General features: G+C 32.2%; 1 protein-coding gene across 2 annotated transcripts in view; it reads right to left on the bottom strand.

Moving 5' to 3' along the window:
• RIT2 (Ras like without CAAX 2) overlaps positions 1-26587 on the bottom strand; it is a 548346-nt gene that overhangs the window by 255211 nt on the left and 266548 nt on the right. For both annotated transcript variants that reach the window (XM_074204070.1, XM_074204069.1), the window contains one exon: positions 10380-10571. In XM_074204070.1, the coding sequence (XP_074060171.1) occupies positions 10380-10571 (192 nt within the window). The remainder of the gene's footprint in view (positions 1-10379; positions 10572-26587) is intronic.

Here is a 26587-nt window from a genome sequence, read left to right as displayed (position 1 = left end):
GTATGCATTCCTTATACATGAATAGAAAAATGAGCAAGCAATTGCAACAGCTTGAAGGTATTTATGGCATATGTTAGCAAAATAATATAATTTTCCAGAGATAATTAGCAAAACTTAGTTTTTCAAATACCATGGCTGTTATATATGAAATATTGCTTGCTTTCTAGAAAGTTGCTTATAGAATTGCTAACTATATAAATCTTCATTTGATATGAGAAACATTGTTATAACTAACTTTTGACATAATAAATATGAGTTGGAAAAGCACATAAAAATAGGTAAAAATGTTCTACTTGTAAATAATATAGAGGGGAAAAGAAGTATCTACATTTAATTAAAAACTTTTGTGGTTATTTAAGAAAAAAAGGAAAAGTAACCATGCACATTGTAAGTAGAAAAAGCAACAGATGTAACTAAAGATATTATATATATATATATATATATATATACATATATATATATATATACACACATATATTTGATAACATTTCAGTAATATGTATAATATGATGTTGAAATTGATGCTATGTACAAACCTCTTAGTCTTAATGTAACATCAAAGTAAAATTTTAGTATATTCGGCAGTGACTAATTCATAATATATAATTTGGAAAAATTGCACTGCACTTTAGAATGAAAGAATTCAATTAATAGGAGAAAATTTCAAGTCTGAAAAGTGATATTAAGTTGACCTCTCTTGGAATTTAAACACATTGCTTTTAATGTATCATCACTAGTTTTGAGAAATATTTTAAGGATTTATATATTGATTTTCAAATTGTTAACTACATAAAAAAGCTATTCAAAAAAGGTTCTACAAAATTATATAATCACATGTAGAGAGAAAAAATGGGAAGAATATATTACTGTAAAGCAAGCAAGAGTTCCTGTGTCTAAAATTTTTCAAAGGAATGTATGCATTACATATAATTTATAATTTCCTTATTAATCATAATAAATATGAGACAGATTATGCTACTTTATTGTATCCTATAATTCATTTATAACTAAAATAATCACTGTAATGTGTTTATTTGGTAACTATTTTTGTTAAAGTATGTATTCTAAATATGCCAGTGTAAGTTCCTCAAATTTATTCTGTGAACCAGAAAAACAGAATGACAGCTTTTGTGAGAGGAAAACACTAAGCAATATATAAACATAAAAAGACAACAACATTGATGTGTTTCCCAATTTAAAAAAAAAACTTAATTGTAAATGAAATAGAAGAAAGCAAATAATTGTTTATTAATCAATTCATTAATCAGTTTAGAAAAATTCTCATTTTATTTTGAGCACCTAGATGTTTCAAAATATTAATGGATAAGTTGTAGTGCCTAATATATATTTGGCAAAAAATAAATGTTTATTGAATCACTACATAATTTGAGTGGTTACAATGAATTTGCATTGTTATATGATCTCTATTAAATGTTTAATTTTGTTTGTGTTATGAAACTTATGTGTATTTTTAATTTGTTATTTAGTTACCTTTAATATTCTTTAAATTTTTTTTTGTTTCAAATTCTCTCCTTTCCTCAATATTCTTTTCCATTCACTGAGACTGTAAGCAATATGACAACACCTATATATGTGAAACCATATTTTATGTTTTTAATGTAATTAACTTTTTTTTAATTTAAGTAATTATGAGGCAAGATTAAAGGAATGAATTTTATTTCAATTTGTTAACAGATTTCAACATTTCTCTCTCTGGAAGTAGAGAGAATATTTTTTATCACACATTCTTTAGAATTCTTAAGAATTATGGCATTGAACAGAGTAGATATCTCTCACAGCTGATTATCATTAAAATATTGTTACAATTTCTTGATCTCTTTATTGCACTTTGCATCCATTCATAAAAGTTATTCCAGGGTTATTTATTGTTGTTTTTTACTTAATCCATCAGTCCACTTCAGTTTTATGAATGAGTATATTACATTCTTCAATGGATGGACATCCCCTTAAATTCTAATTCATTTGTACCACAAAATGGTATAATGTGTATGTCTGTGTGTAGACTCTTTTGCTTTTTCTTTGCCCTCTTGATATATACACCTAGTATTAGTAGTAGTAGTAGTAGTAGTGGTAGTCAAAATGTATGTATAGCTTTATTAGACTTTAGTACATGTTTACAAATTGTTTTTAAGAATGATTGTACTATTTGACAATACTAACAGCTCATTAGTTTATCTATTTTTTCTTTAGCATTTTTTCCATTTTTATAAGTGTGCAGTAGTATTTCTGATTTCTTTTAATTTTATTCCGTAGTCAATAGCAATTTTTAAACAATTAACATTTTATTTATTTTTTCAACTACATGGAACAGTAGTTTTCATCAATCATTTTTTGCAAGGTTTTAAGTTTTACATTTTCCCCCTTCCTTTCTTCCCTCTACTTCACCCTGACAGAAAGCCCTGCAACACAGTTAATATATGTATAATCATGCTAAGCACAGAATGAAATTAAAACAGACAAATACAATAGAGATAAAAAAAAGTATAATACATAAAAGAACTCTTTTTTTTTAAATTGAAGACCATAAGTTTTGGTCTGCAATCAGAAGTGATATAAAGCACCTTTTCATGATAACAGAAAACTGACTTCTCAAAACTGCTGTTCATATTCTTTGATAATTTTTCAATTGGAAAATGATTTATTTTTGCATACTAATTCAGTTTTCTAAATATTTGAGAAATGAGATATATTATTTCATTGTCTCTGGTACGTTTTAGCAAAAGATGGTTTCCCTGATTATCTCTTTTTTTGTTATTCATTTATTTTTCCTCATGTCCAAGGTTTTTTGACCCCATATGGGGTTTTCTTTATAAAGATATTCAAGTGCCTTGCAATTTCCTTCTCCAACACATTCTACAAATGAGAAGATAGACAAAGAATGTCTAGTGACTTCTTCAGGGTTACAAAGATAGTAAATATTGATGTCACTTTACTTCAGTTGAAGTATGATAGATTCTGTTTTTAGTCATTTAAACTCTGTTCATATGTCTTTCTGTTTTAAATGTGTCTTTTGTAAACAACATTTTGCTAAATTATGGTTTTGAATTCATTCTGCTGTCCACTTCAGTTTTATGAATGAGTATATTACATTCATATTCACAATAATGATTACTATTTCCTTCCATCCTGTTTTCTTTTTCTATTTTTACCCCCCTCACTCCTCGAGAGTCTTTTTCCTGATCATTGTCTCTCTCAATCCATCCTTACATTTATTACCCTCCCTCACCACCACCCCTCTCGATTATTCTGTTTGTTCAGATAGATTAATGGACTCAATTGAAATGGATATTATTTCCTCATAAAACAATTCTAATGAAAATGGAGTTTAGGAATTACCTTCTGACAGCTCACTTTCCCCTCTATTGTACAAGCCTTGTGTGCCTCTTTTATATGGAATAATTTTCTCCATTCTTTTTCCTCCCTTCTTTTCCCAAGTGCATTCCTTTTTCTCAATATCTCGTTTTTTTAGAAGAGCCCAATAAAACATCAACTCACATTCATCCTTTCTGTCTATGTATATTCCTTTTAAATAATTGAATAATGACAAATTTCTCAGGCATTACTTGAATTAATTTCCCATATAAAAATATAAATAGTTTAAGCATAAAATTCTTTATTGTTTTTCTTCCATGTTAAATATTTTATTCTTCTCATGAGTTTTTTTTGTGAGTGTTATGCTTTCTATTCAACTTGGGTCATTTCCAGACAAATGCTTGTAAGTCAGTCTGTTTCATCAAATGCATATTATTCCCTAAAGGATTATATAGGTTTGCTTGGTGTGTTATTCTTGGTTTTAACCGTAGCTTCTTTTCTCTGCTCCTTAAATATGAGATTCTGTTAAATCTTTCATGGTTCTGTCTGTGAATGATATCTTACTATCTTTGTTTTCTTGCAAAACTTTCTCCTTGACTTAGGAACACTGGAATTTGGCTATAATATTTCTGAGAATTCTAATTTTGGTATGTCCTCAAGGAGATTGTAGGTGGATTTTTTTTTGTTTTCTATTTTGCTCTCTGATTTATGCTATTTGGTTAGTTTTCCTTCATATTTTCTTGAAATAGAACACAAGTCACATTTTTTTAATCACGAATTACAGGTATTTCAATAATTCTTAAATTATTTATCTTCCTTCTATTTTGCCGGGCAGTTTTTTTGTCCAATTAGATATTTCACATTTTCTTCTTCATTATTTTGAATTTGTTTTATTTTTTCTTGATTTCTTGAGGAGTCATTGTTTCATTTTCTCAATTCTAATTTTAAGAAATTATTTTCTTCAAAGAATGTTTGACCTTCTGTTATCAAGTGGTCAATTTTGCTTTTTTTAAAGGAAGCTCTTTTCTTTAGTGAATTGTTCCTCTTTTACCATTAGGTGAATTCTGTTTTCAGTTGTTAATTTCTTCAATATTTTTCATGCATCTTTTACAAATTTGTTAACTATCTTTGTATAATTTTAGCACTCCTTTTTCACTTAATTTTTTCCTTTGTCACTCATATCTTTAATGTTTTCAGAAATTTTTCTTGGGACTGTGTTCAAATTATTTTTTAACACATAGCTTGTAAATGTTTTCATGTTTTTGTCTTCTGAGTTTGTGTCTTGGTCTTCCCTCTTATTGTAGTAGATGTTTATGGTCAAATTCTTTTTTATGGTGTTTGTTGATTTTTTTCAACTTGTTTCTTGACTTGAATTGTATATTAAAATTGGACTCTGTTCACCTATAAGTGGGGATGCACTATCCCAGTCTGTATTCTTTTCATTCTGCTGTTTTCAGGGCTATTTCTGAGGGTCTGAAGTTTTCAGGGTTCCTAAGATGGTAAAGTCTGGGGAGAGTTGGGGGTCACTCCTTTTCTAGACTTCACTCTGGTCATAACCTGCTAAGGACTCCTGATTCCTTGTAGTTGCAAATTAAAGTCCTACTTTTAGACATAGAATTGTGATTTGTTAATTTTCCTGCTCTCCTCCAGCTAAAAGTATTATTACTTTCCTGTAACCTGAGACCAGTGTCTTAGCTCCCTTATGACTGATCTGAAGAATTCTTTTCTGTCCTGGAATTGTGAATCATGAATGTGTATGAGCAATACAGTTGCCAAATAGCACCAGTTTATGAACCCAGTGACAACACAGGGTCCCTTATAATTTCTTTCTGATCAGGCATCCAACCCCTTTTCTATCTCTGACCTGAGATTTTAGAAAACTGCTGCTGATGCTATTGCTTTCGGGGATTACTTCTATAACTTCTATAATTAGGCACCATTTGAGTATCACACACTCCTCTATCAGATCTAATAAGCTGTCTTAGGATGGGAAGATATCTCACACTGATATTTTTTTGGCTATACCACTGCAAAATTTATCTGAGACTTCATTTTTAAATTGTTCACAAAGGAATGTTGAGATAGTTTGAGTGTCTGGCTCTATTCTGCCATCTTCGATCTCAGTAAAAGTCACTGTTTTATGGGATGGTTAATTGGTGAATAATTAGGGTAAGATTTACAAAAAGAAGGCTATCCACACACACATACACACACACACACACACCTTCTGAATCTGATGCAAACTTTATAAAAATTAGAAAAATTAGCTCTTGTGTAACTCTTTCCCTTAATCCTCATTCCTCATATGGCAAATTACTAACTTGTAAACATGTTTATCAAAATATGTATTGAGGGGAAGGGGGTTGGGAAAGGAGGGTGGAAGGAAATTTTATAACTTAAAAATATACATGTGCATATGAATGAAAACAAACAAACAAATAAATAAAAACCTTCAAAAAACATAAAAAGAAAAAGAAGGCTATCCAAGTAGATAGTTGACAGTGTCTTATTATATCTCTGAAAGTCATCTAAATGGTATGGAGACTGAGAAAATAAACATGATCATAGGAGAGATAAGATGCCTTGAAATGAAATTCTGAAAACAGTGTGTGGTCAAAGAACAACATACACCCTCCTTGTGTTTCATAAAACTTATTCCATGATGGACCCTTTACCTTCTAAATATTTTATTTCTGGAATATTTGGAAACAGTTAATTGGATGCCAAAATTTGCTTCAAGCAACAAGTCTGTTCCCAATGCTTCATTTATTTCTTTTTTTCCACTTAGAAAGAAGCAGCCTTGTTCCAACAGCCTTTGTCTGACTTGTCAATTTTACAAACATGGACAATGACCCATGAAGTGCAAACAATTCAGCAGATGTGCCATGAATCAGGGAAGGAAATAAATGGTAACATTCTCAGGTCGAGCTGAATACGTTTCAGGGAATTGTCACATTTCCTGAAGCAAGGAGGTGGGGGCCCATTTGGCCTTGTATAAACTAAAGAAAAAATTTATTTTTTAAAAAAGAATATTTCCAAGACTAAATTTATATTTGTAGATTCACAAATATATATTTGATTCATATATTATATGTAGCACACATGAAATATTATACATATTAAAATATAACACATTATATATCTCATGTGTATGATTTATGTGTTATATATGTAGACATAGCTCATATGAATATGAATGTATAAATGAATGTATGTAGATTTATATATATATGTATCTTTAAATACAGACACACATACTTATATGTATCCAACTATAAATATGCATTATACCTATATATGTCTATATAGAGATATACATACATACCTCATACTTTGCATAAATGTTTATGGTATTTATTCATAGACAAATGAGTAAAGTGTTTATTTACATGTATACACATTTACACAATCATGTGTACATTTATTTGCATAAATATACCTATACACATGCATATACATATATGTCGCAGAGGAGTAAAGTTATCTAGGAAGGGAAGATTGTTTTATAATATGTTTTTCTAACTCTATACATAATTGTGAAGTAAAGTTTGAATTGACACCTTTTCCCTTTTATATCATTACCACTATTAACAATAATATAATTATCTATTTTGATCATTATATTTCAATGTAATTTGTTTTCATTAAATTCAATATATTTTATTTTATTCTTCAGACATATTGTTTTGAGAAGGAGAAGGCCACAGGGCTCCAAATCACAAATAAAAATGGTAAAGAACTGGACTATGGTCAGATATAAAGAGAAATGGATGTCATGCAGGAGACAGGAGGTCATATTCTTTATAGTGTTAACTACTATGGTAGGTTTACAGGGATTGAGATGTCCCTTTTATTCATGTTCATTACCACCTTTCTCCTTGTAAAAACATTTTAATATTGATCCTTGCTGTCCATTTTTTTCACACATTTTATCCTATTTCTATTAAATGTGAAAATTCTATCTGTCATTTAACACTAAATGAATTATGATCTCATTCTCAAAATATTTCCAACTATTTTCAGCTGCAATCAAATATGCTCTTCTTAGTTATCAAGGAAGTTATCACCACAACCATGTAGTATGACATGTCACTAGTTGACCTTTATAGTACCCTGACTAGTTCCTTTGGAATGTGTTGACTCACCAAGGAGAATATAATATATTTGAAGGTAGTTTCTGAGTCATACACAGATATAGGCACACACATTTTATTATCAACCACATCTCCTTATTTTCTAGGTCAGAAATAGACATATATAAAAGCCTCAATAAATTCTTCTTCTTTTTTTATCAATTTTATAAATGATATTTGGAAAATAATGTGATAATTCAATATGGAAGACAAAAAATTTGACTTTGGAACAGGTGGCACAATGGATAGATAACTGGTCTTGAAGTCAGGAGGGCAGGAGTTTGATTCAAGCCTCAGACACTTGACTCTTACTAGCTTTGTGACCTTGGGCAAGTCACATAACCCTGACTGTCTTGCATCCAGGGCCATCTCTAGTTGACCTGATTGATATCTGGCCACTGGACCCAGATAGTTCTGGAGGAGAAAATGTGGTTGGTGACTTAGCACAGCAAGCTCTCAATCAAATCCAATTCATGTGCTTCTCATGACATAACCTTCTGGATATTGTAATCTTCTTCAAAAATGGACAAACATTACCTTTTAAAAATTAAATTCCATGTTAGCTGTTATCTCTCTAATACTGGGCAAATAACTCTTTTCTAATATTGTACAAATATCTGAATTTTAGTTTTCTCATTTGTAAAATGGAGGTATTAATATCTGTGTTTCATAATTCACAAATGAGTGTATAGAAAGGGCATTGCTAACATGAAAGTGTAAAAAAAAGTACTAATTATATTCACTTATTTCATATTTTACATTCTCCATATTTTATACAATTTAATTCACCACAAAGGACATGCTCACTGACTGGGGATTACTGTAAAGGAGAAGTAGATATTCTTTTGGGAATACTACCTGGTAATTAAGGGGTTATAAGGATGTCAGAAAGCTTTGTTCTTGAGGCCCCAAGCTTAGCATTAAGTTGCAATTACACTGTCAGCATTGTGAGTTTGTCTTTTCTAACTTTGTATAACAGTGTATAACAGTCTGTGGTCTAGCTATTGATGTCAAACATTTAAAAATTTTTCTCTTGGAATTCCTGAAACTCGTTTAACTTGTTATATTGTTTTTACTTTTGAGGAAGACTAAAGGTAAACAAAGATTAACCCAGTCCCACATTCTAGCAGGAGAGGACATTATGTAACAAGAGAATGTGTATTGAGTCACAGAGGGGGGAGAAGATATTAAGAAATTAAAGAATACGGTAGTCAGTGCCAAATGTAGGGAGCATTAGGGAATAATGATATTGGTCTATAACTACCTTCCATCTTAATTATGATTACCTAATTTTAAAATAACAGTAACTAATATAGATTTACAATTATTATTGTATTCTCACAGAAATCAAGAGAGGCAGGTGCTATCACTATTCTTATTTTCCATGTGAAAAAACAACAGCAATTGAGGCTAGCAGAGAATAAATATTTTGCTCATGATCACATAGCTAGAAAATGTCTAAGATAGGTTCTGAACCCAAATTTTTCTGACCCTTGTTCTATTACTTTATCCATTATAACCCTTGGTCCTCAGTGAGGATCCTCAAAAGTCCCCAATTCCCTGATATAGTACTTCATTACTCAGTTTTCCCCTCTTTGCTTCCTCAACACAGCTGGTAGATCCCCAAGGTCCTCTTCATCTACATTCTTCAACTTTTCTTCTCTTATAACATATGCCAAGATATAAGCTAGTCTTCTTTCTCTCTTCTTCCTACTAAGAAACTGAATTAATTCTGCTAAACCAATTTACATCCATGTGGTAATAAGTGAAAGCATTCAAATATATATATATATTATCTCTCTCTCTTATTGACCTTCCAAATAACATATTGCCTTTGAACAAGAAAGGAATTGTTTTCAAATGTGGGAGCTAATAATGGTGGGCACTTCACATGCCATTTCATCCAAAATTATAGACAGATTTTCTTTTCATCTGTCAAATCTTAACAGATAGATAATTATCTACACTAGTAATAAGGAAGAAAATAAGAAAGGATATGAAGTTTTGTCTTTGTGTTTCTACATAGTTGCCTTTTACAGAAGGTACTCTACAAACAAACACTTTGCAAATAGTTTGTCATTTGATTGTCACAAAAACCATGAGAACTATTCAATTATTATCACTATAAAATGATCTTGAAGCAACTAGAACTTAATAGACTTACTCAGTGTTAGATACATAACTAGAAAGTTATTAAATCAAATTTGAACACAGGATTTCCTGACTCCAGGAACAGGAGACTCCATTCACTTTGTCACCTTTCTCTTGTAAAGTTTATATTAATCTTAGTTGTTTCATTTTTAGGCAATTAGATTAGATTGTCCTTTATCACAGAAATATTTCCAATCATAAGAATAATTTCATTTTTTTTTGTTTTTCCAGGGTAATGGGGTTAAGCGACTTGCCCAAGATCACACAGCTAGGTGATTATTAACTGTCTGAGGTGTGATTTGAATTCACATCCTCCTGAATCCAGAGTCAGTGCTCTATCCACTGTGCCACCTAGCTGCCCCTATAAGGAACAATTTAAGACAATCAATTATTTGCATAGGTTCTAGAGTGACTTCCAAAAGAACAATTTCAAGAAAATGCTCTATTTATAAGCTTTATACCTTTTATTCACACACACACATACACACACGTACATGTGCACACACAAATGATCTTTTTTTTTTAAGGTTTTTGAAAGGCAATAATGTTAAGTGGCTTTCCCAAGGCCACACATCTAGGTAATTATTAAGTGTCTGAGGCTGGATTTGAACTCAGGTATTCCTGATTCCGTAGCCCATGCCACTGCACCACCTAGCTGCCCCACAAATCATCTTTTGAAGAAGACCTTGTACACTCTGGTAGCCAGACATGTTGTAAAATAGTCTATAGAAAAGAAGACTAACAGATTCAATTGGAACTTACCTGCCGGGCCTGCTCCAGATCAATTTTGTTCCCCACTAACACCAAAGGAATGTCATAGGTGTGGCGGACCTGATAAATGAGCTCTTTAAACCCAGCAGCTTCTTGGAAGGACTGTCGGTCAGTGACAGAGTAGCATATGATGAAGCCCTCTCCACCTCTCATGTACTGGTCTCTCATTGCTGTGAATTCTGCCTACAGAGGAAGGACAGAATAATTTTATAATTTAGCACAGAAAAGCAAATACATAGCATCAATACACTAGGAAGTCTAATCTTTACAAGTATTGCTTTTTTTTTACTTTTAATGTTTTCAGGTTTTGCTGAATTAGGACTTTTATAGCTTAACTAGTTCTTCTATTTATTTCAAATGACAATTTCACAAGAATTTTACTGATTGTTAGTGATATTTCCCTCCCTCTTAAAATAATTTTATGTAAGTTTAATATTAACTTAATTTGTGGGTTGTAGGGCTGAAATGAGACAGGGTCATCTGAAACATTAACTATTCCTCAAATCATTAGAGATGAGAAAACTGAAACTGAGGTTTTGAAATTTGTCTAACCCCATCCAAGTTATTACTGGGAAGAAAGGAGTTTAAATCTAGTTCCTCTCTCTTCTATTCTTGTACTTTTCCCATTGTATTCCATTTTGTATCCTACCTCGCAGTCCCAGAAGAATGTAAGGATAGGGTTTGATACCAAGGGTTACACATGTAGGTGTTTAATAAAGGTTTGTTGAATTAAATTTCTAGGTAAAAATCTTACCACCTTACTATGTAATTATTAAATACTGAAATAATTTCTTTTCAGTTTTATACATTTTTCCATTTCAGAGGTCTATTATGGATGGATTTCAAATAGCATTGTGTGTTTGTGTGTCTCTGTGTGTAAGAGAGACAAACAGACACTCAAAGAGAAAGAAACAAACAGAGACAGAAAAAAAGAGACAATGGATACAGAGACAGACAGACACTGAGGCATAGACAGAGACAGAGTGACACAGAGAGAAAAAGAATCCAACTATTCTATCTTCTGACAAGGATTCCTTGTTTCTTATAGAATATGCTATATCTTTCTTAGTTTTTACCTATGGGAATATTGGCAGTTACTAGTTCTGTATCAACATATCTTTAAGGATGTATCATTCTTATCTCAAGAACATGGATCTAGAACTGCTACAGACCTCAAAGATCATCTAATTTAAGTTTTTTTTCTTTTTTCAGAAAATAAATTTCAGATTCAGAGTGTAAAGTGACTTTCCTGAAATTTTATAGCATTTCATGTGAAAATCTAGTTCAGTCAAATCTCTTTTAGCCTACCAAATGGTTTGCTCCTATTTACTCTGAGTGTGAGAATCAATTCATGTAACAAATAAAGGAGTGCTTTAAAAATAGAAAACAAGATGTAAAGTTTTATAGTACTTAGTTTTAATGGGAAGGGGAAAATCAAGGTGAATTTTTTTGTAATGTTGTGATCATGTGTCAAATTATCATGGGATTAAATTAAATCCAATTATGGTTTCACTTATTAAATATTCTCAATATTAATATTTTGAGGAAGATTCAGAAAACTTCTCAATAAAACAAACAAAATTGTGCTCTAATAATAAATGTAGAGTACCCTCTTTCCTGTAACCACACAGGTACCAATTGCTTATCGAATAAATAAATCCTTAAAGGGGGAAGCTTAGGCACAGAAGATTGAACAAGAACTTTGGTTATGTATTAACTGAATAATATATGTTACTTTAATCATTTTATGAGTTGAAATTCAATGTTCAACATGTTATCTCTTCTTTCATTCATCTATAAATTAAAGAATAGTACTCTTTGTATTCCAAGCATCCTGAATGTTAATATCTTCCTCAATTGCTTCCTGCTATAAATGAAACTTGTTGGTTAATAATTCACAAACATTACTAGATTCCATTTGCTAAGCATAAGCAATGAATGGATTATTACAAAAGTCTTGTTGTACAAAATTATACCAAAGTAAGTAAGTGTTTTTATAACTTTAAAGACAAAGGTCTAGCTCTCTTTTGTTAGATGTTACTAGTAGTTAAAATGAGTGCTTAGGAAAAGGCATCAAATATATTAATTTTGATAAAAATGGAAAAAATGTTTTTTAATAACTAAAACAAAGAATTAGAAGATAGTATGAAAATCTTGTAAACATATTATAGTTTCCTTTGTGCTAACATTAAGTCTAGGTTTCTCTGCTTGCAATTCAAGCTGGCCTTGACTTGATGCATGCCTAACTCTGAATGGTACCATTATAGGAAGCAAAGATAACACATTTAGGGTTAAAAAAACTGAGTATGTATGTTCTCTTTGTCACTGCCACTATCTTTCTCCCTTTTTCTCTATCTCTCTACCTTTGTCTTTCTCTGTCTCTTTCCCTGACTTCCTCTCTCTCTCTCTCTCTCTCTCTCTCTCTCTCTCTCTCTCTCTCACTCTCACTCACTCTCTCTCTCTGACTTTTTGCCTTTTGTTTTAGAATCAATTTGAAATTATGCAAGTAAGATGACCGTGAATGAAGTATATAGAAGTTGAGCTCAAACAAAGTGTAATGGAGAGGAAGGGAATATTAGCAGGCTATGAGATATTTTCAATAAAGAATTGTACAGTAAAAGCTGCAAGAACTATGTCATCAGAAAAATGGTTAGTGAGGAAAAGATATTCTGAATACATTAAAACTAAGGGAGAATGACAGAATATCTCATGTATTTTATTAATATCCATACAAATAATTAAAAGCAAGATCCCCAATACACTGAATACACAAGTTATGAAGAATTTAGGAGATGACTTGAACATAGATCTCAGAGGATTAACAGGAATCCTGGGTAGGATACATATGTTTAAAATTGTTGACTCATTTAAGTTCTGAAAGGTTATCTACCTCAGAGTATGGTTGTGAGGAAAGTGCTTTACCAAATTTAGCATTTATATACAAACTTCTCATTTTATAGAATTATTATGGAAAATAAATTCTGTAGAACTAAAATAATAGACATGCACTATAAAAGATAATACTGCCATTTTTTGACAAATATCCTTCCAAGATAACCTCAAATAAGAAGAAATGAATCTAATCTCTAATGATTAAAACACTAGCAGCAAGAGAAGAATGCAGTAACAACTCCATTGAGTATAAAACCTTCTGAAACCTTGATCCTTCCATGGACCCCTTATAAGCAACATTAACAATATGGAGCAATTTTTTTAAAGCTACAGCTTTGGTGGACTCTCTTCTGTTCTTTTTCTGTATTATTTTTAGTCAGATCATGATTTGTTCATCTCTATAGCTGTGTTAATTTCCTCTCTTTCCTCGTCTATTCTTTGTGATTTTTGGGTGGTTTGTCATCAGTTCTACAATTTGCAATATTCAAAAGCAAAGCCCAACAAATGCAGTGATAATCTGAGTTGGAGAAGATGATTTATTTATGGAACTTGTAACAAATGCCCCCTGTGTGAAAACTGATGGGTCAGATAGTGAAAAAACTAAAAATATATTCATCTTAAAAATCTTAATGAATTTTACAATGTTCAATTGCTAGATCTGAACCATGATCTTTGGGAGTAGTATGCCAAAACTATGTCCTTAAGTTACTTACAATTTTATTGGGATGATTTATATAGATAAATATTCAATGAATTAGACCATAATAAACCCCTAAAGAAAGTAAATAAACCACTGAAATCAGAATGTAAGAAAGTTATTTTATTTGCTTGTATTTTTTCTCCCATGGGGCAGGACAGAAGAGAGAAGAGAAAATTAGAAAGATTGAGCATTACTACTTAGCTTTAGAGCATGATGTTAATAGTTAAAAATTAGAAAATGGAGGAATTTCTTGTGTTAATCTTTGGCATACTTTTAATCCAACAGTGTATAGGTCAAAGAGTTATATGACCTTTTGTAATCAGAACATAGAAAAGAGGAAAAGAATTAGGATGGATTCACTTTGGTGCCATCAACATTTAAAAACAAAATATTTGATTTTCTTTTACATTCTCTAAAAATAGTAATACAATTAGCTATATTATCAACTTCATAGAGTTACCATAAGGAAAATACTCTAAACATTATAAAGCAATCTGTACTTTAAAACTTTCAGAATCCTTTCTTTCATTCTTTTTTCCATTTCATTTTTGATTATTTTGTCTTCTTTTTTTTAGGTTTTTGCAAGGAAAATGGGGTTAAGTGGCTTGCCCAAGGCCACACAGCTAGGTAATTATTAAGTGTCTGAGACCAAATTTGAACCCAGGTACTCCTGACTCCAGGGCCGGTGCTTAATCCACAGCACCACCTAGCCACCCCAATTATTTTGTCTTCTGCTAAAGACCACAAACACTCCTTGCCTTAGTAGATAGTGTCATTGATTTGTTGTGACCAAAAACTAACATCATCTATTAGCAAAATTCTCATGAGAGGATTCCTCCAATCATCTAAGAGGAGGCCTTGCATGAGTGAGAAATAATACATCACTCTGCCATGATATAGGACCTTTGCAACTGAAGAGTTTCTGAGAAAAAAAGAGAAAAAAAGAAAGCTTGCCATTTTTATGGTCTTCAATGAACCTAAGTTTCATCTTTATGCCAAAATGACAAGAAATCAATATCATCTCATGGTATTAGTGATATGCATCATCCAAGGAGAGCTTTAGAGTAGTCAGAACTATATGATTGTATATTATTATTTTTATTGATAAGACAAGGGAGCAGATAATCATTTACTGAAAGTGAGGTTGGTAAGAGAAGAAATCGTGGTACAAAGGACAAAGCTGTAAAACACGTTCCTTACTAACAGACAGAAAGAAGAACCAACAAAAGATATAGAAAGGATGACTAAGACAAATCTAAATTATATATAAACCTTATTGAAAACTTTTGCAAAATACTTTTATGCCACAATATTTGCTGCTGAACAGAAATGAATAATTTCTGGTGATTTGAGATTCTATAATTTGTTCATGCTCAATCATTGGAGTGCCAATAATTACTTCCTAGGAGCAGAGAAGAAAAATGTTATTGTATATTTATGAAATCCTGGTAAAACCATAAACTTTTTAATTTTTATAACTTTATCTTTCAGCCCAGAACTGGGGTTAATGCAGTTTTTTTTTGCATATACCCCAAACACTTTGTACCCATTCATCATGTGTAGCATATAGTTACAGCTTCACTTCCATGAGATGATATTGATCTTTCATCTTATTTTTTTTTTGGTAAGAAACCAATGTTTATTTTCCATCCTCATTTTTCCAACACTATTAGAGCATCTGGGTAAAACTTAGGACCACTCTGTGGTAATTCCTGTGGTCTGAGCAGAAAGAGCTGCAGACCAGTCCTCAGTAGCTGGCTGAGCACTCCAATCTTCAGTAGAGAACTGCTGAATGGGCACAGATGGCACCTGGATGCCCTCAGACCAATCAGCCACCTCTGGCTGAGCAGCAGTGAATTCTGGGGCAGGTGCAGTCAATTCACCCTGAAATTCCTCCTTTGTCACTGTCTTCTCAGCTGCGGCCTGGTCTTCCTTTTCAATCTCCTCTGGATCTCTGTAGAAGTAAAGATCAGGCATGACCTCCCATGGGTGCTCACGGGAGATGGTACCATGCATCCACAGGACTTCTTGGGCCAGCATCAACCACATCAGACCCACTGAGTGAGCTCCCTTGTTGTTACATGGAATGGCAATATCCACAAAGCGAAGTGGGGAGTCTGTGTTGCACAGTGCAATGGTTGGAAGGTTAACATATCATGCTTCAGTCAAAGGCTGATGATCTGCACGAGGATCAGTGACCACCAAGAGGCGAGGCTCCCTGAAAGCTGCCTGGATCTGGTTAGTGAAGGTGCCCGGGGTGAAGCGTCCAGCAATAGGTGTGGCACCAGTGGCAGCAGCAAATTTCAGAACAGCTCTCTGGCCAGGGTCCCTGGATGAGATGACACTAACATCAGCTGGATTTTCAATGGCAACAATGTCACGAGCTGTCAGCAGAAGCTTTTCCCAAGTTCTCGTCAGATTAATGAAATAGATGCCGTCACTCTTCCTTTTGTAGTTATACTGTTCCATCTGGAAGTCCAAATTGGGGCCACCCAAATGGAATTTGAGGACATCCTCCTCTTTCATCTGCAAGACATCCAGGGCTCTGGACATTGTGAAAATTTCCCTTGAAAGTTGCGACGGAAACCGTGAACAACGCCGTATGGACCCTTCTTCTGGGCAGCGCGGAAAAGCAATCTTTCATCTTGATGAACATATTCATTACAGTTCATAGGATCACAAACTTCCTCTTAATTCTTTGATATCACAACTCTCAAGTTCCCTTTAACTCAGCTAGGCAGGGCCTCTAGTCAATCAACATTTATGGTTAACAAATCTAGTTCTTTTAAGGAGACAATGTGTCTCAGTTTATCTGAGTATCTTCTGATACTCTTGCCTCTTTCCAAGTTCCCAATCCCATTCCTCTTCTGTCCTTCCTTTTCATATTTGTACCTCATGCTCTTGCTTAATTTCTTTAAAAATTTCCCTCTATTATCAGTTTATTTTCCCTTTTAAATTTTCTTATATTAAGATGACCTGGATTAGTCTGGAAGAATTTATTTCTTACTGCTTCTCCAGATTTGACTCCTCCCACTCTAATGTACCCTGATTTCCTAAATAATCCTTCCTCCCTCTTGCCACTTACAGTCACACCATCTACCACTAGCATTTAGAAATCTCTAAATCTACTTCTGGAACAAAAAAAAAATCTTTGATCTATTTCTATCCCAGTAAGTATGAGTGTTCCCCACTCTCTATACTTACTTAGTTTTCTCCTTGGTTTTCTAGGCAATGCTTTCTCTTAGATTTTCTCATGGACTAAATGTCCAATTTATGAGGAAAATTCCTGAATTTAGATAGCTTGTCTTAATGTATTTTCTGACACCTAAAAAATTATCATTATGCTTGTGAGATCACAAATTGTCTGTAAGAAAGAACTTTTCTCATGGTTGTACCCTTTCCTTCAATTTCCACCTGCTTAAATTTCAAGTCATTATATATTTTTCTTTCCTCTTCTATACTCATATGCAGTCATTTGCTAAATTTTGTTGATACCTTTTCCACAGCTTTTCCATCTAGTTCTTCCTCTCTATGTTCATAGATATCACCCTATTCAAATTCCTCATGACCTCCCAAAGTATAGATATGATAAAGTCCCTCTTTTCACTTAAAAATTTTCAGTTTCTTCTCATAGCTAAAAAATGAACTCCAGTACCATTAACTTCACACTCAAGACTTTCCTCATATATATTTCTCTTACATTTCTTCCTCCACTCTTAAATAATTAATTTTTAATTATATAGATTTATTATTATTAAATTTTCAAAGAAAATGTTCTATTAACTGCTCCCTGTAGGTGGCATCCTAGTTAGAGCCAAGATAGCAGAAACTAAAAGACTCCTGAAGCTTTCCCCAGTTTCTCTTAGAAACACATTTAAATGAATCCTTTAAACAGAATTAAAGTCATAGAAGCCACTAAAAGCAGAAACAACTTATCTACTCAAGATATCCTGGAGGAATTTTGGGAAAGGTCTATCTTACATGGGTCAATGGGAATGAAGTCTGGCATTGGCTAGGGTACTGGTAAATCTGTAGGAGACTCTTAGCCATAGCAAAGTTCAGTAACCAAGGCTCCTGGTTCACAGCTCAGCAGTTCAGTCATAGAGCAGGCCAGAAGTTAGGTCCCCAATTCAGGGTGCAAGGAATATTAGCAGCCCTGGAACACTGGTGAAACAGATGAAACTAGAATGGATGACTCCAACACAGGGAGCAAGCTGCAAGTAGTTGAGATCAGTGCTTGAATGTAGAATGTCTGAGAGCAGGCCTTTTGCCACAAGAAAAAAAATATTGAGACTGTGCCCACTGTGCCCACATGCTCCCTGTGCCCAGAAACAACAACAACAACAACAAAAAGCAAAAATTGTTTTAACCAGAGAAAGTTTTTAGGGTCACAGAGAAAATCAAATACTCTATCTCAGAAGAGGAAGCAGTGATAAAAAGACATCATGTGAAGTCCCAAAGGTGATTATGAATGCCTCTAAAATGCAAAAATTGTTCTTGGAAGAGGTGAAAAAAGGATTTTAAAAGCTTAATAAGTGAGATAATAAAAAATGGGAAAAAGAAATGAGAGTCATGCAGGATTTTGAAAATGAAAGAACAAAAAATGATCAATATATTTGAAAGAAAACAATATGTTTAAAAAGTAGAATTGATAGACTGGAAAAAGAAAATAACTATTTTAAAGTAGAATTGACCAACTAGGAAGAGAAACATAAAAGGTTAGTGAAGAAAATAAATGACTAAAAATGAGAAATGGACTAGTGGAAATGAATGACTCTGAAACATCAAGAATTGATCAAAAAAAAAGCAAAAGACTTCTGGGGTGGAGCCAAGATGGTAGAATGAAGGAAGCCTGCCGCCTATGTTTTTCTCTCTCTGCACAAAGCTAAATGAAGCCTCTTTCTTGATAGTAAAGCTACAGATTCCACCAAAATAAATACAAGATCTGACTAACAGCCAAGATGGTGGAGAGAAGACAGGCACAGTTCTAAAGTCTCCTGATCTTTCCCCATCTATCATGTGAAACAAACCGCTTAACAGAACTAAAAATCCCCAATTTCATACCAAGATAGAAAATCTAAAAATTAAAAGATAAATTAATAAAATAGAAAGCAAAATAACTATTGAATTAGTAAATAAAAGCAAAAGGTGGTTTATGATAAAAACCAATAAAATTGATAAACCTCTTGTCAATTTGATTTTTAAAAAAGTAGAAGAAATTGCTAGTATCATAATTTAAAAAAAGGTGAACTCACCACCAATGAGGAGGAAATAGAACAATAATTTGAAATTATTTTGCCTCACTCTATTCCAATAAATTTTATAATCTAAATGAAATGGATGAATATTGACAAAAATATAAGATTCCCAGCTTAAATGGAGAGGAGATTAGATATCTAAACAACCCTATCTCAGAAAAAGTAATTCAACAAGCCATCATTGAAATCCCTAAGAAAATATTCTCCAGGACCTGATGGATTCACAAGTGAATTCTACCAAATATTTAAGGAACAATTAGTTCCAATTCTAGATAAACTCTTCAGAAAAATAGGGAAAGATGGAACTCTGTCTAACTCTTTCTATGAAACCAATATGGTGCTGATACCTAAACAGGAACAGTTAAAACACAGTAAGAAAATAATAGACCTTTCACTCTGATGAATATAGATGCAAAAATATTAAATAAAGTCTTAGCACAATGATTACAAGTTATCACTGGGATAATACATTATGATCATGTAGGATTTATCCCAGGAATGTGGGGTTGGTTCAATATTAGGAAAACTGTTAGTATACTTAATTAGATCAACAGCAAACCTATCAGAAATTATATGATCATATCAATAGATTCTGGAAAAGCTTTTGAGAAAATACAGCATCCATTCCTACTAAAAACTCTAGACAGTGTAGGAATAAATGGACTGTTTCTTAGAATAATTAGTTCATACATTTTGATCCAGCAGTACCACTATTGGGTCTATACCCTGAAGTGATGATGAAAAAGGGTAAAAACATCACTTTTACAAAAATATTGATAGCAGCCCTGTTTGTTGTGGCAAATAATTGGAAATCAAGTAAAGGTCCTTCATTTGGGGAATGGCTTAGCAAATTGTGTTATATGTATATCCTGGAACATTATTGTTGTAATAGAATCCAGGAGGGATGAGAATTCAGGGAAGCCTGGAGGGATTTGCATCCACTGTACACTCTATCAGCAACATGGGGCTGATGTTCTACCTTGATGGACTTGCTTGTTCCTCAGTGCAACAAGCAGGAACAATTTTGGGTTGTCTGCAATGGAGAATACCATCTGTATCCAGATAAAGAGCCATGGAGTTTGAACAAAGTTCAAGGACTATTCCCTTTAATTTAGACAAAAAAAAACAGATATCTTATTTTCTGATCTTGTTATCTCATATAGTTTTTGTTTATTCTTTAAAGATATGATTTCTCTCTCATCACACTCAATTTGGATCAATGTACAACACGGAAACAGAATAAATACTGACAGATTGCTTTCTGTGGAGGGATGGGGAAACGAAGTAAGATTGGGAGAAAAATTGTAAAACTCAAATAGAATCTTTAAAAATAAAAAAAAAATAAAAAATACAGGATCCAAAGAATTTTTCAATGGAAGACATCATGGAGGCTCTTAAGGGAAGGTCTTTCTCTTTGGGGGGAAAAAGGAACTAAAGTCCAATTAGGTGTGAGAGCAGAAAGGACAGCACAAAGACTATAGCCATAGTGCAATCCAGGTCTTGAGAGCTTTACAACAGCATAGTTCCTGGAATATATATAACAAGCCAGAAAGGAACATCCCAACCACATACAAAATATGAACTCTGGGAACATATGCAAAACACAGGACTAGCTTGGGAACAAACCATTGCAAAGTGAGAACTTGGAGGTAAAGGAGGAAACAAATCTCTTCAAAGTCTTCCCCTGGACTGCACAGGCAAACTCTTGGCTAATGACAAGCCAGGGATCAGGTCCCTTTGCAAGCATAAAAACTTTGGGTCTTTACTCCCTATACATCAGGATTAGAGCTCAGATATTTCCAGATAAGTAAAAAAAAGCTAAAGGATCACTCATTATGGAAAGCTACTATGCTTGTAAAGATGATAATAGTTCCTCTTCAGAAGAAGAAATAGTGAAAAATTACCACAGGGGAAGTCTCAACAGAACCTATGAACAGGACTCAAATCCAAAAGTGTATAGAAGAGCTTGAAAAATAAATTAAAAATCAAAGAAGAGAACAAGAAGAAAAATGGAAAAGAGAAATGAAAATCATAATGGAAAATTATCAAAAACTGATTAAAGAAATGAATTCCTTTTAAAACAAAAATAATGAACTGGATAAAGAATTAAGCTCTTAAAAATAAAATTGACCAACTGGAAATGTTAACTGATAAAAATACAACCCTAACAATTAAAATTGGACAAATAGGAAACCAATGAATCTATGAGACTACAAGATTCCATTAAGCAAAGTAAAAATGCTAAATAAATTGAAGAAAATGCAAAGAACTCTTTAGAAAAAAGAAAATGACATGGAAAATAGATCCAGGAGAGAATATTTACTAATTATTGGACTGCTAGAAAGCCTCAAACAAAAAAGGAACCTGGGGAATATTTTGTGGGAAATTATCAGGCTAAACTATCTAAATTTGTTAGAACAAGAAGGCAATATTGCCTTGGAAAGACTATATAGAACTTCTTCAAAAAGAGACCCCAGGAAAAAACTCCAAAGTTAATAACAATCAAATTCCAGAATTCTCAAATAAAATATAAATTACTGCAAGAAGCAAAAAAAAAGAATAAATTTAAATAAAAAGGAAAGGCAATCAGATTTATACTAGAATTATCAGCTTCCATACTGAAGGACCTGAGGACCTGTAATACCATATATAGGACAGAAAAGGACCTTGGATTACAACCAAGAATGTACAATTCTGTCAAATTCAGCATATTCTTTCAGGGCAAAGATAAATATTCAGTCAAATAGAGGACTTCCAAAATTTCCTGATTAAAAGACCAGGACTGAATAGTGAATTCAATCTCCAACCCACCAAGAGATTCATAAAAAGAAAAATAAAAGGGAAGAAAACAATACAACAAAATACAAAACACATGTTAGTCAAGATCATCAAATTTTATACAACCCTATAAGGCAAGATTTGACACTTTTACTCCTGAGTATAATATTTCTCTAAACATAGTTAAAGGGGTGAATTTAATAGAAGAGTTTGGATTTAGAGGATGTAGTTATAATTGGTTCTTGTCTTTCCATCAAAGAGGACTAAGATAACATTACTATGCTTGAGACAAAATGTCCTGATGAGCAACAGGAGTATTTACTCTAGACAGTATAGGATGCCCTCATCAGAGAAAGTATTATGCCTCATGAGCAAATCAGAATTAAAATAGGTCAAAAGGAAACTGAAACACAGTTTGAAATAAATTTAACCATAAAATAAATAAGAAGGAAGTTAGGAAAGTGGAAAAAATCTTTAAAAAATCTTAGATACAATAGACATCTGGAGAAAACTGAATGGAGATAGAAAACATATGCCATTTTTCTTAACAGTACAATGGCACCTATGCCAAAATTGACCATGTACTAGGTAATAAGAAGCTTATAATAAAATGCAGAAAAGCCACAATAAAAAATACATACTTTTCAGATTATGGTGAAATCAAAATTGCAAGTAATAAAGAGTCATGGAAAGATAAAAAAATGATTGGAAACTAAATAATTTAATTTTAAATAATCAAGCAGTAAATCACAGAAAGGATCAATAATTATATCCAAGAAAATGATAATGGTGAGACATCATACCAAAATTTATAGGATGCAGTCAAAGTAGTTTTGAGGGGAAATTTTATATCTTCAAATGCTTAAATGAATAAAATAGAGAAATACAAAAGGTATAAAAAGAACAAATTTAGATCCCAATTAATTACCAAATAAAAAGTTCTGAAAATCAATGGAAAAATTAATAAAATTGAAAACAATAAAACATTGATCTAGCAAATAAAACTGAGTTGGTTTTATTAAAAAAACAATAAAATAAGTAAACATGTGGATAATCTGACTGCAAACAGAAAGGAGATATCCAAATTACCAACATTAAAAAAGAAAAGAACAAACTAACCACTAATGAGGAATTTAAAGAGGTAATTCAGACTTATTTTGCCTCACTTTATGCTAATAAATTTATAATCTAAGTAAAATGAATGAATATTTTCAAGAATACACAGTGCCCAGATTAACAGAAGATTAGCAGAAATATATAAAATATTTGTATACTCCATTTCAGGAAAAATAAATTGAAGAAATCATCAAGAAACACCCTAAGAATAAGTCTCCAGGTCCAGATGGATTTTCAATTGAATTCTACCAAACATTTAATGAACAATTAATTCCTACTTCATGTAAACTATTTAAAAAAAATAGGAGTTCTATCAAATTCCTTTTATGACACCAATATGGTGCCAATACTTGAACCAAAAAGAACCAAAACGACAAAGAAAAGTATAGCTCAATGTCCCATTGGAGCAAAAATCTTATATAAAATTTTATCAAAGTCATTTCATCAAGTTTTTACTAGGATAAAATACCATGATCAAGTTGAATATATATCAAACAGGCAATGATAGATCAATTATAGGAAAATATACAACATAATTAAGGAAATCAATAACAAAACCAAAAATCAATAGATGCTAAAAAAGTCTTTGATAAAATACAACAGCCATTCCTATTAAAACACTAGAAAGTTTAGGAATAAATGTTATTTTGCTTAAAATAATAAGCAGTATCTTTCTAAAAACCATCAATAAATATATGTAATGGAGATAAATTAGGAGCATTTCTAATAAGCTCAGGGATAACACAGAGTTGTCCATTATCACCATTATTATTCTATATGCTATTAGAAATGTTAGCATTAGCAATAAGATTAGTAAAAGAAATTGGAGGAATCTGAATTGACAATAAGGAAGCAAAACTTTCCCTCTTTTTTGGTGATAAGAGGATATATTCAGAGAACCTGAGAAAATCATATTAAAAACAACTTGAAACAATTAACAAATTCAGCAAAGAAGAAGGATATAAATACAAAACCACATAAATCATCAACATTTCTATATATGAACAACAAAGGCCAAGAGTAAGATATAGAAACAGAAATTCCATTTAAAGTAACTACGGATACCAAATATTTGGGAATCTACCTCCCAAGGCAAACCACAAAATTGCATGAACAATACTATAAGGCATTTCACACCCAAATAAATTCAGGTCTAAAAAATTGAAAAAATTTCAATCACTCATGGTTTGGTCAAGTTAATATAATCAAAATGACAGTCTACCCAATTTAAATTATGTATTTGGTGCAATCAAACTATCAAACAATCATTTTACATAAATGGAAAAAAATTGTAACAAAATTCATCTGGAGCAACAAAAAGTCAAGTATATCAAGGGAACTGATTGGAAAAAATGAAAAGGAAGGTAACCTGGCTGTACAAGATCTAAAACTATACTATAAAGTGGAAGTCATAAAAACTACTTGGTTCTGGTTAAGAAATAGAGTGATGGATCAATGCATTAGGATAGGTTTGAAAGAAAGAGTAGTAGATGACTAGAATATCTAGTGTTTGAGCAACCTAAAGACATTAGCGTTTGGGATAAGAAATAACTATTTGATAAAATATGTAAGGAAAAGTAGAAAATAGTATGGCAAAAACTAGACATAGAGACATACCTCATACCATATACCAAAATAAGTTCACAGTGGATACAGGATTTAGACATACAGTGAGAGACTACAGATCAATTTGTAGTCTGAGAAGTTCTCTATCTATCAGATCTATGGAAAGGTTAGAAATTTATGACCAAGCAAGAAATAGAGTACATTATAAATTACAAAATGGATGATCTTGACTTTATTAAATTAAAAAAAATCTTTTATACTAATAAAATGAATACTGTCAAAATCAGAAGGAAAATAGAAAACAGGGAAACAGATAAACACCTCATTTTAAAATATATAGAGAATTGCATCAAATTTCAAGATTACAGGTCATTTCCCAATTGATAAATGATCAAAAGATATGAACTGATGAAAGAAATTAAATCTATATATAATCAGATGAAAATACTTCATACTACTACTGATTAGAGAAATGCTTATTAAACAGCTATGAGGTATCATCTCATACTTATCAGATTGACTAAGATGAGAAAAAGGTAAAATGACCAATGTTGGAGAGACTGTGGGAGGAACGGGATATTATTGCATTGTTGGTGGAGTTGTGGACTGATCCAAACATTCTGGAGAACAATATAGAACTGTACCCAAAGAGCAATAAAACTGCTCATACCTTTTGACTCAGCAATTTCAATTCTAAGGCTATATGTCCAGAAGAAATCACAAAAACTGGGAAAATTCTCATATGTTCTAGAATATTCATAGCAAATCATTTGGTAGTGACAAAGAATTGGAAATTGAGGGGATGTCCATCAGTTGGGGAATGGCTGAGCAAGTTATAGTATATGAACGTTATGGAATTATATTATTTTATAAGAAAACATAAATGGGCAAACTCTAGGGAAGCATGGAATGAATTATACCAACTGATGTTGTACAAGGGGAGCAGAATTAAGAGAACATTGGACACATTAACAATTATACATGTGAGTTGATCAGCCTTGATGGATGTGGTGCCTCTCAGCCGTTCAGAGAACTAGGACAACCCTAGAAGACTGGCTATGGACAATGCTGTCCTTTATGGTTTTGTTTCTTTTCCTTTAATCCTGATTTTTCAAATCCTAAAATGGCTAATATGTAAACAAATTAAACACAAATATTTACGTACAATATTCACCTTACTGTTAGCTCCCTGAGGGGAGGAGGGTAAGAAGGGAAGGTAAAAGGAAATTGTGTACCTTACAAATATGCATCTGCATATGAATGAATGATGGAAAACATTCATAGCATGCAACTGGAAAAATAAAACAAAATACCAATTAAAAGCAGAAAAGTAGATTAAAAATTAATTGGAAATCAAAAAACATAATCCTAGAATGAGCTGGTCAAACAACAATAGAAACAACCAATAATTTCATCCAAGAGACTTACAAAAATGAGACAGCATAATCAAATTTATAAGATGCAGTCAAAGGGGTTTTTTAAATAAATTTTATATCTGTAAATGTATACATGAATAAATTAGAGAGAGAGGAAGTTAATGAATTGAGCATGCAACTAAAAAATTAAAAAAAAATAAAAAAATAAAACTCCCCAATTAAATAAGAATTAGAAACCTTAAAAAATCAAATGAGAGAATAATATAATTGAAAGTAAGACATTTTTTGAATTAGTATTTAAAAGTAAGCATTAGTTTTATGAAAAAAGCAACAAACTCAATGAAATTTTGATCAATCTGATTAAAGCAAGACAGACAGAAACCAAATTACTAGTATCAAAAAGGATAAGGGTGAATTCACCCTCAAATGAAGAGGAAATTGAATCAATAAAGCAGAATTATTTTTCCCAATAATATGCCAATAAATATAATGATCCAAGTTAATTGGATGAAA

The sequence above is a fragment of the Macrotis lagotis genome, chromosome X, assembly GCF_037893015.1.
Source record: "Macrotis lagotis isolate mMagLag1 chromosome X, bilby.v1.9.chrom.fasta, whole genome shotgun sequence".
Classification (NCBI taxonomy): Eukaryota; Metazoa; Chordata; class Mammalia; order Peramelemorphia; family Peramelidae; genus Macrotis; species Macrotis lagotis.
This window is presented reverse-complemented; position numbering and strand designations above follow the sequence as displayed.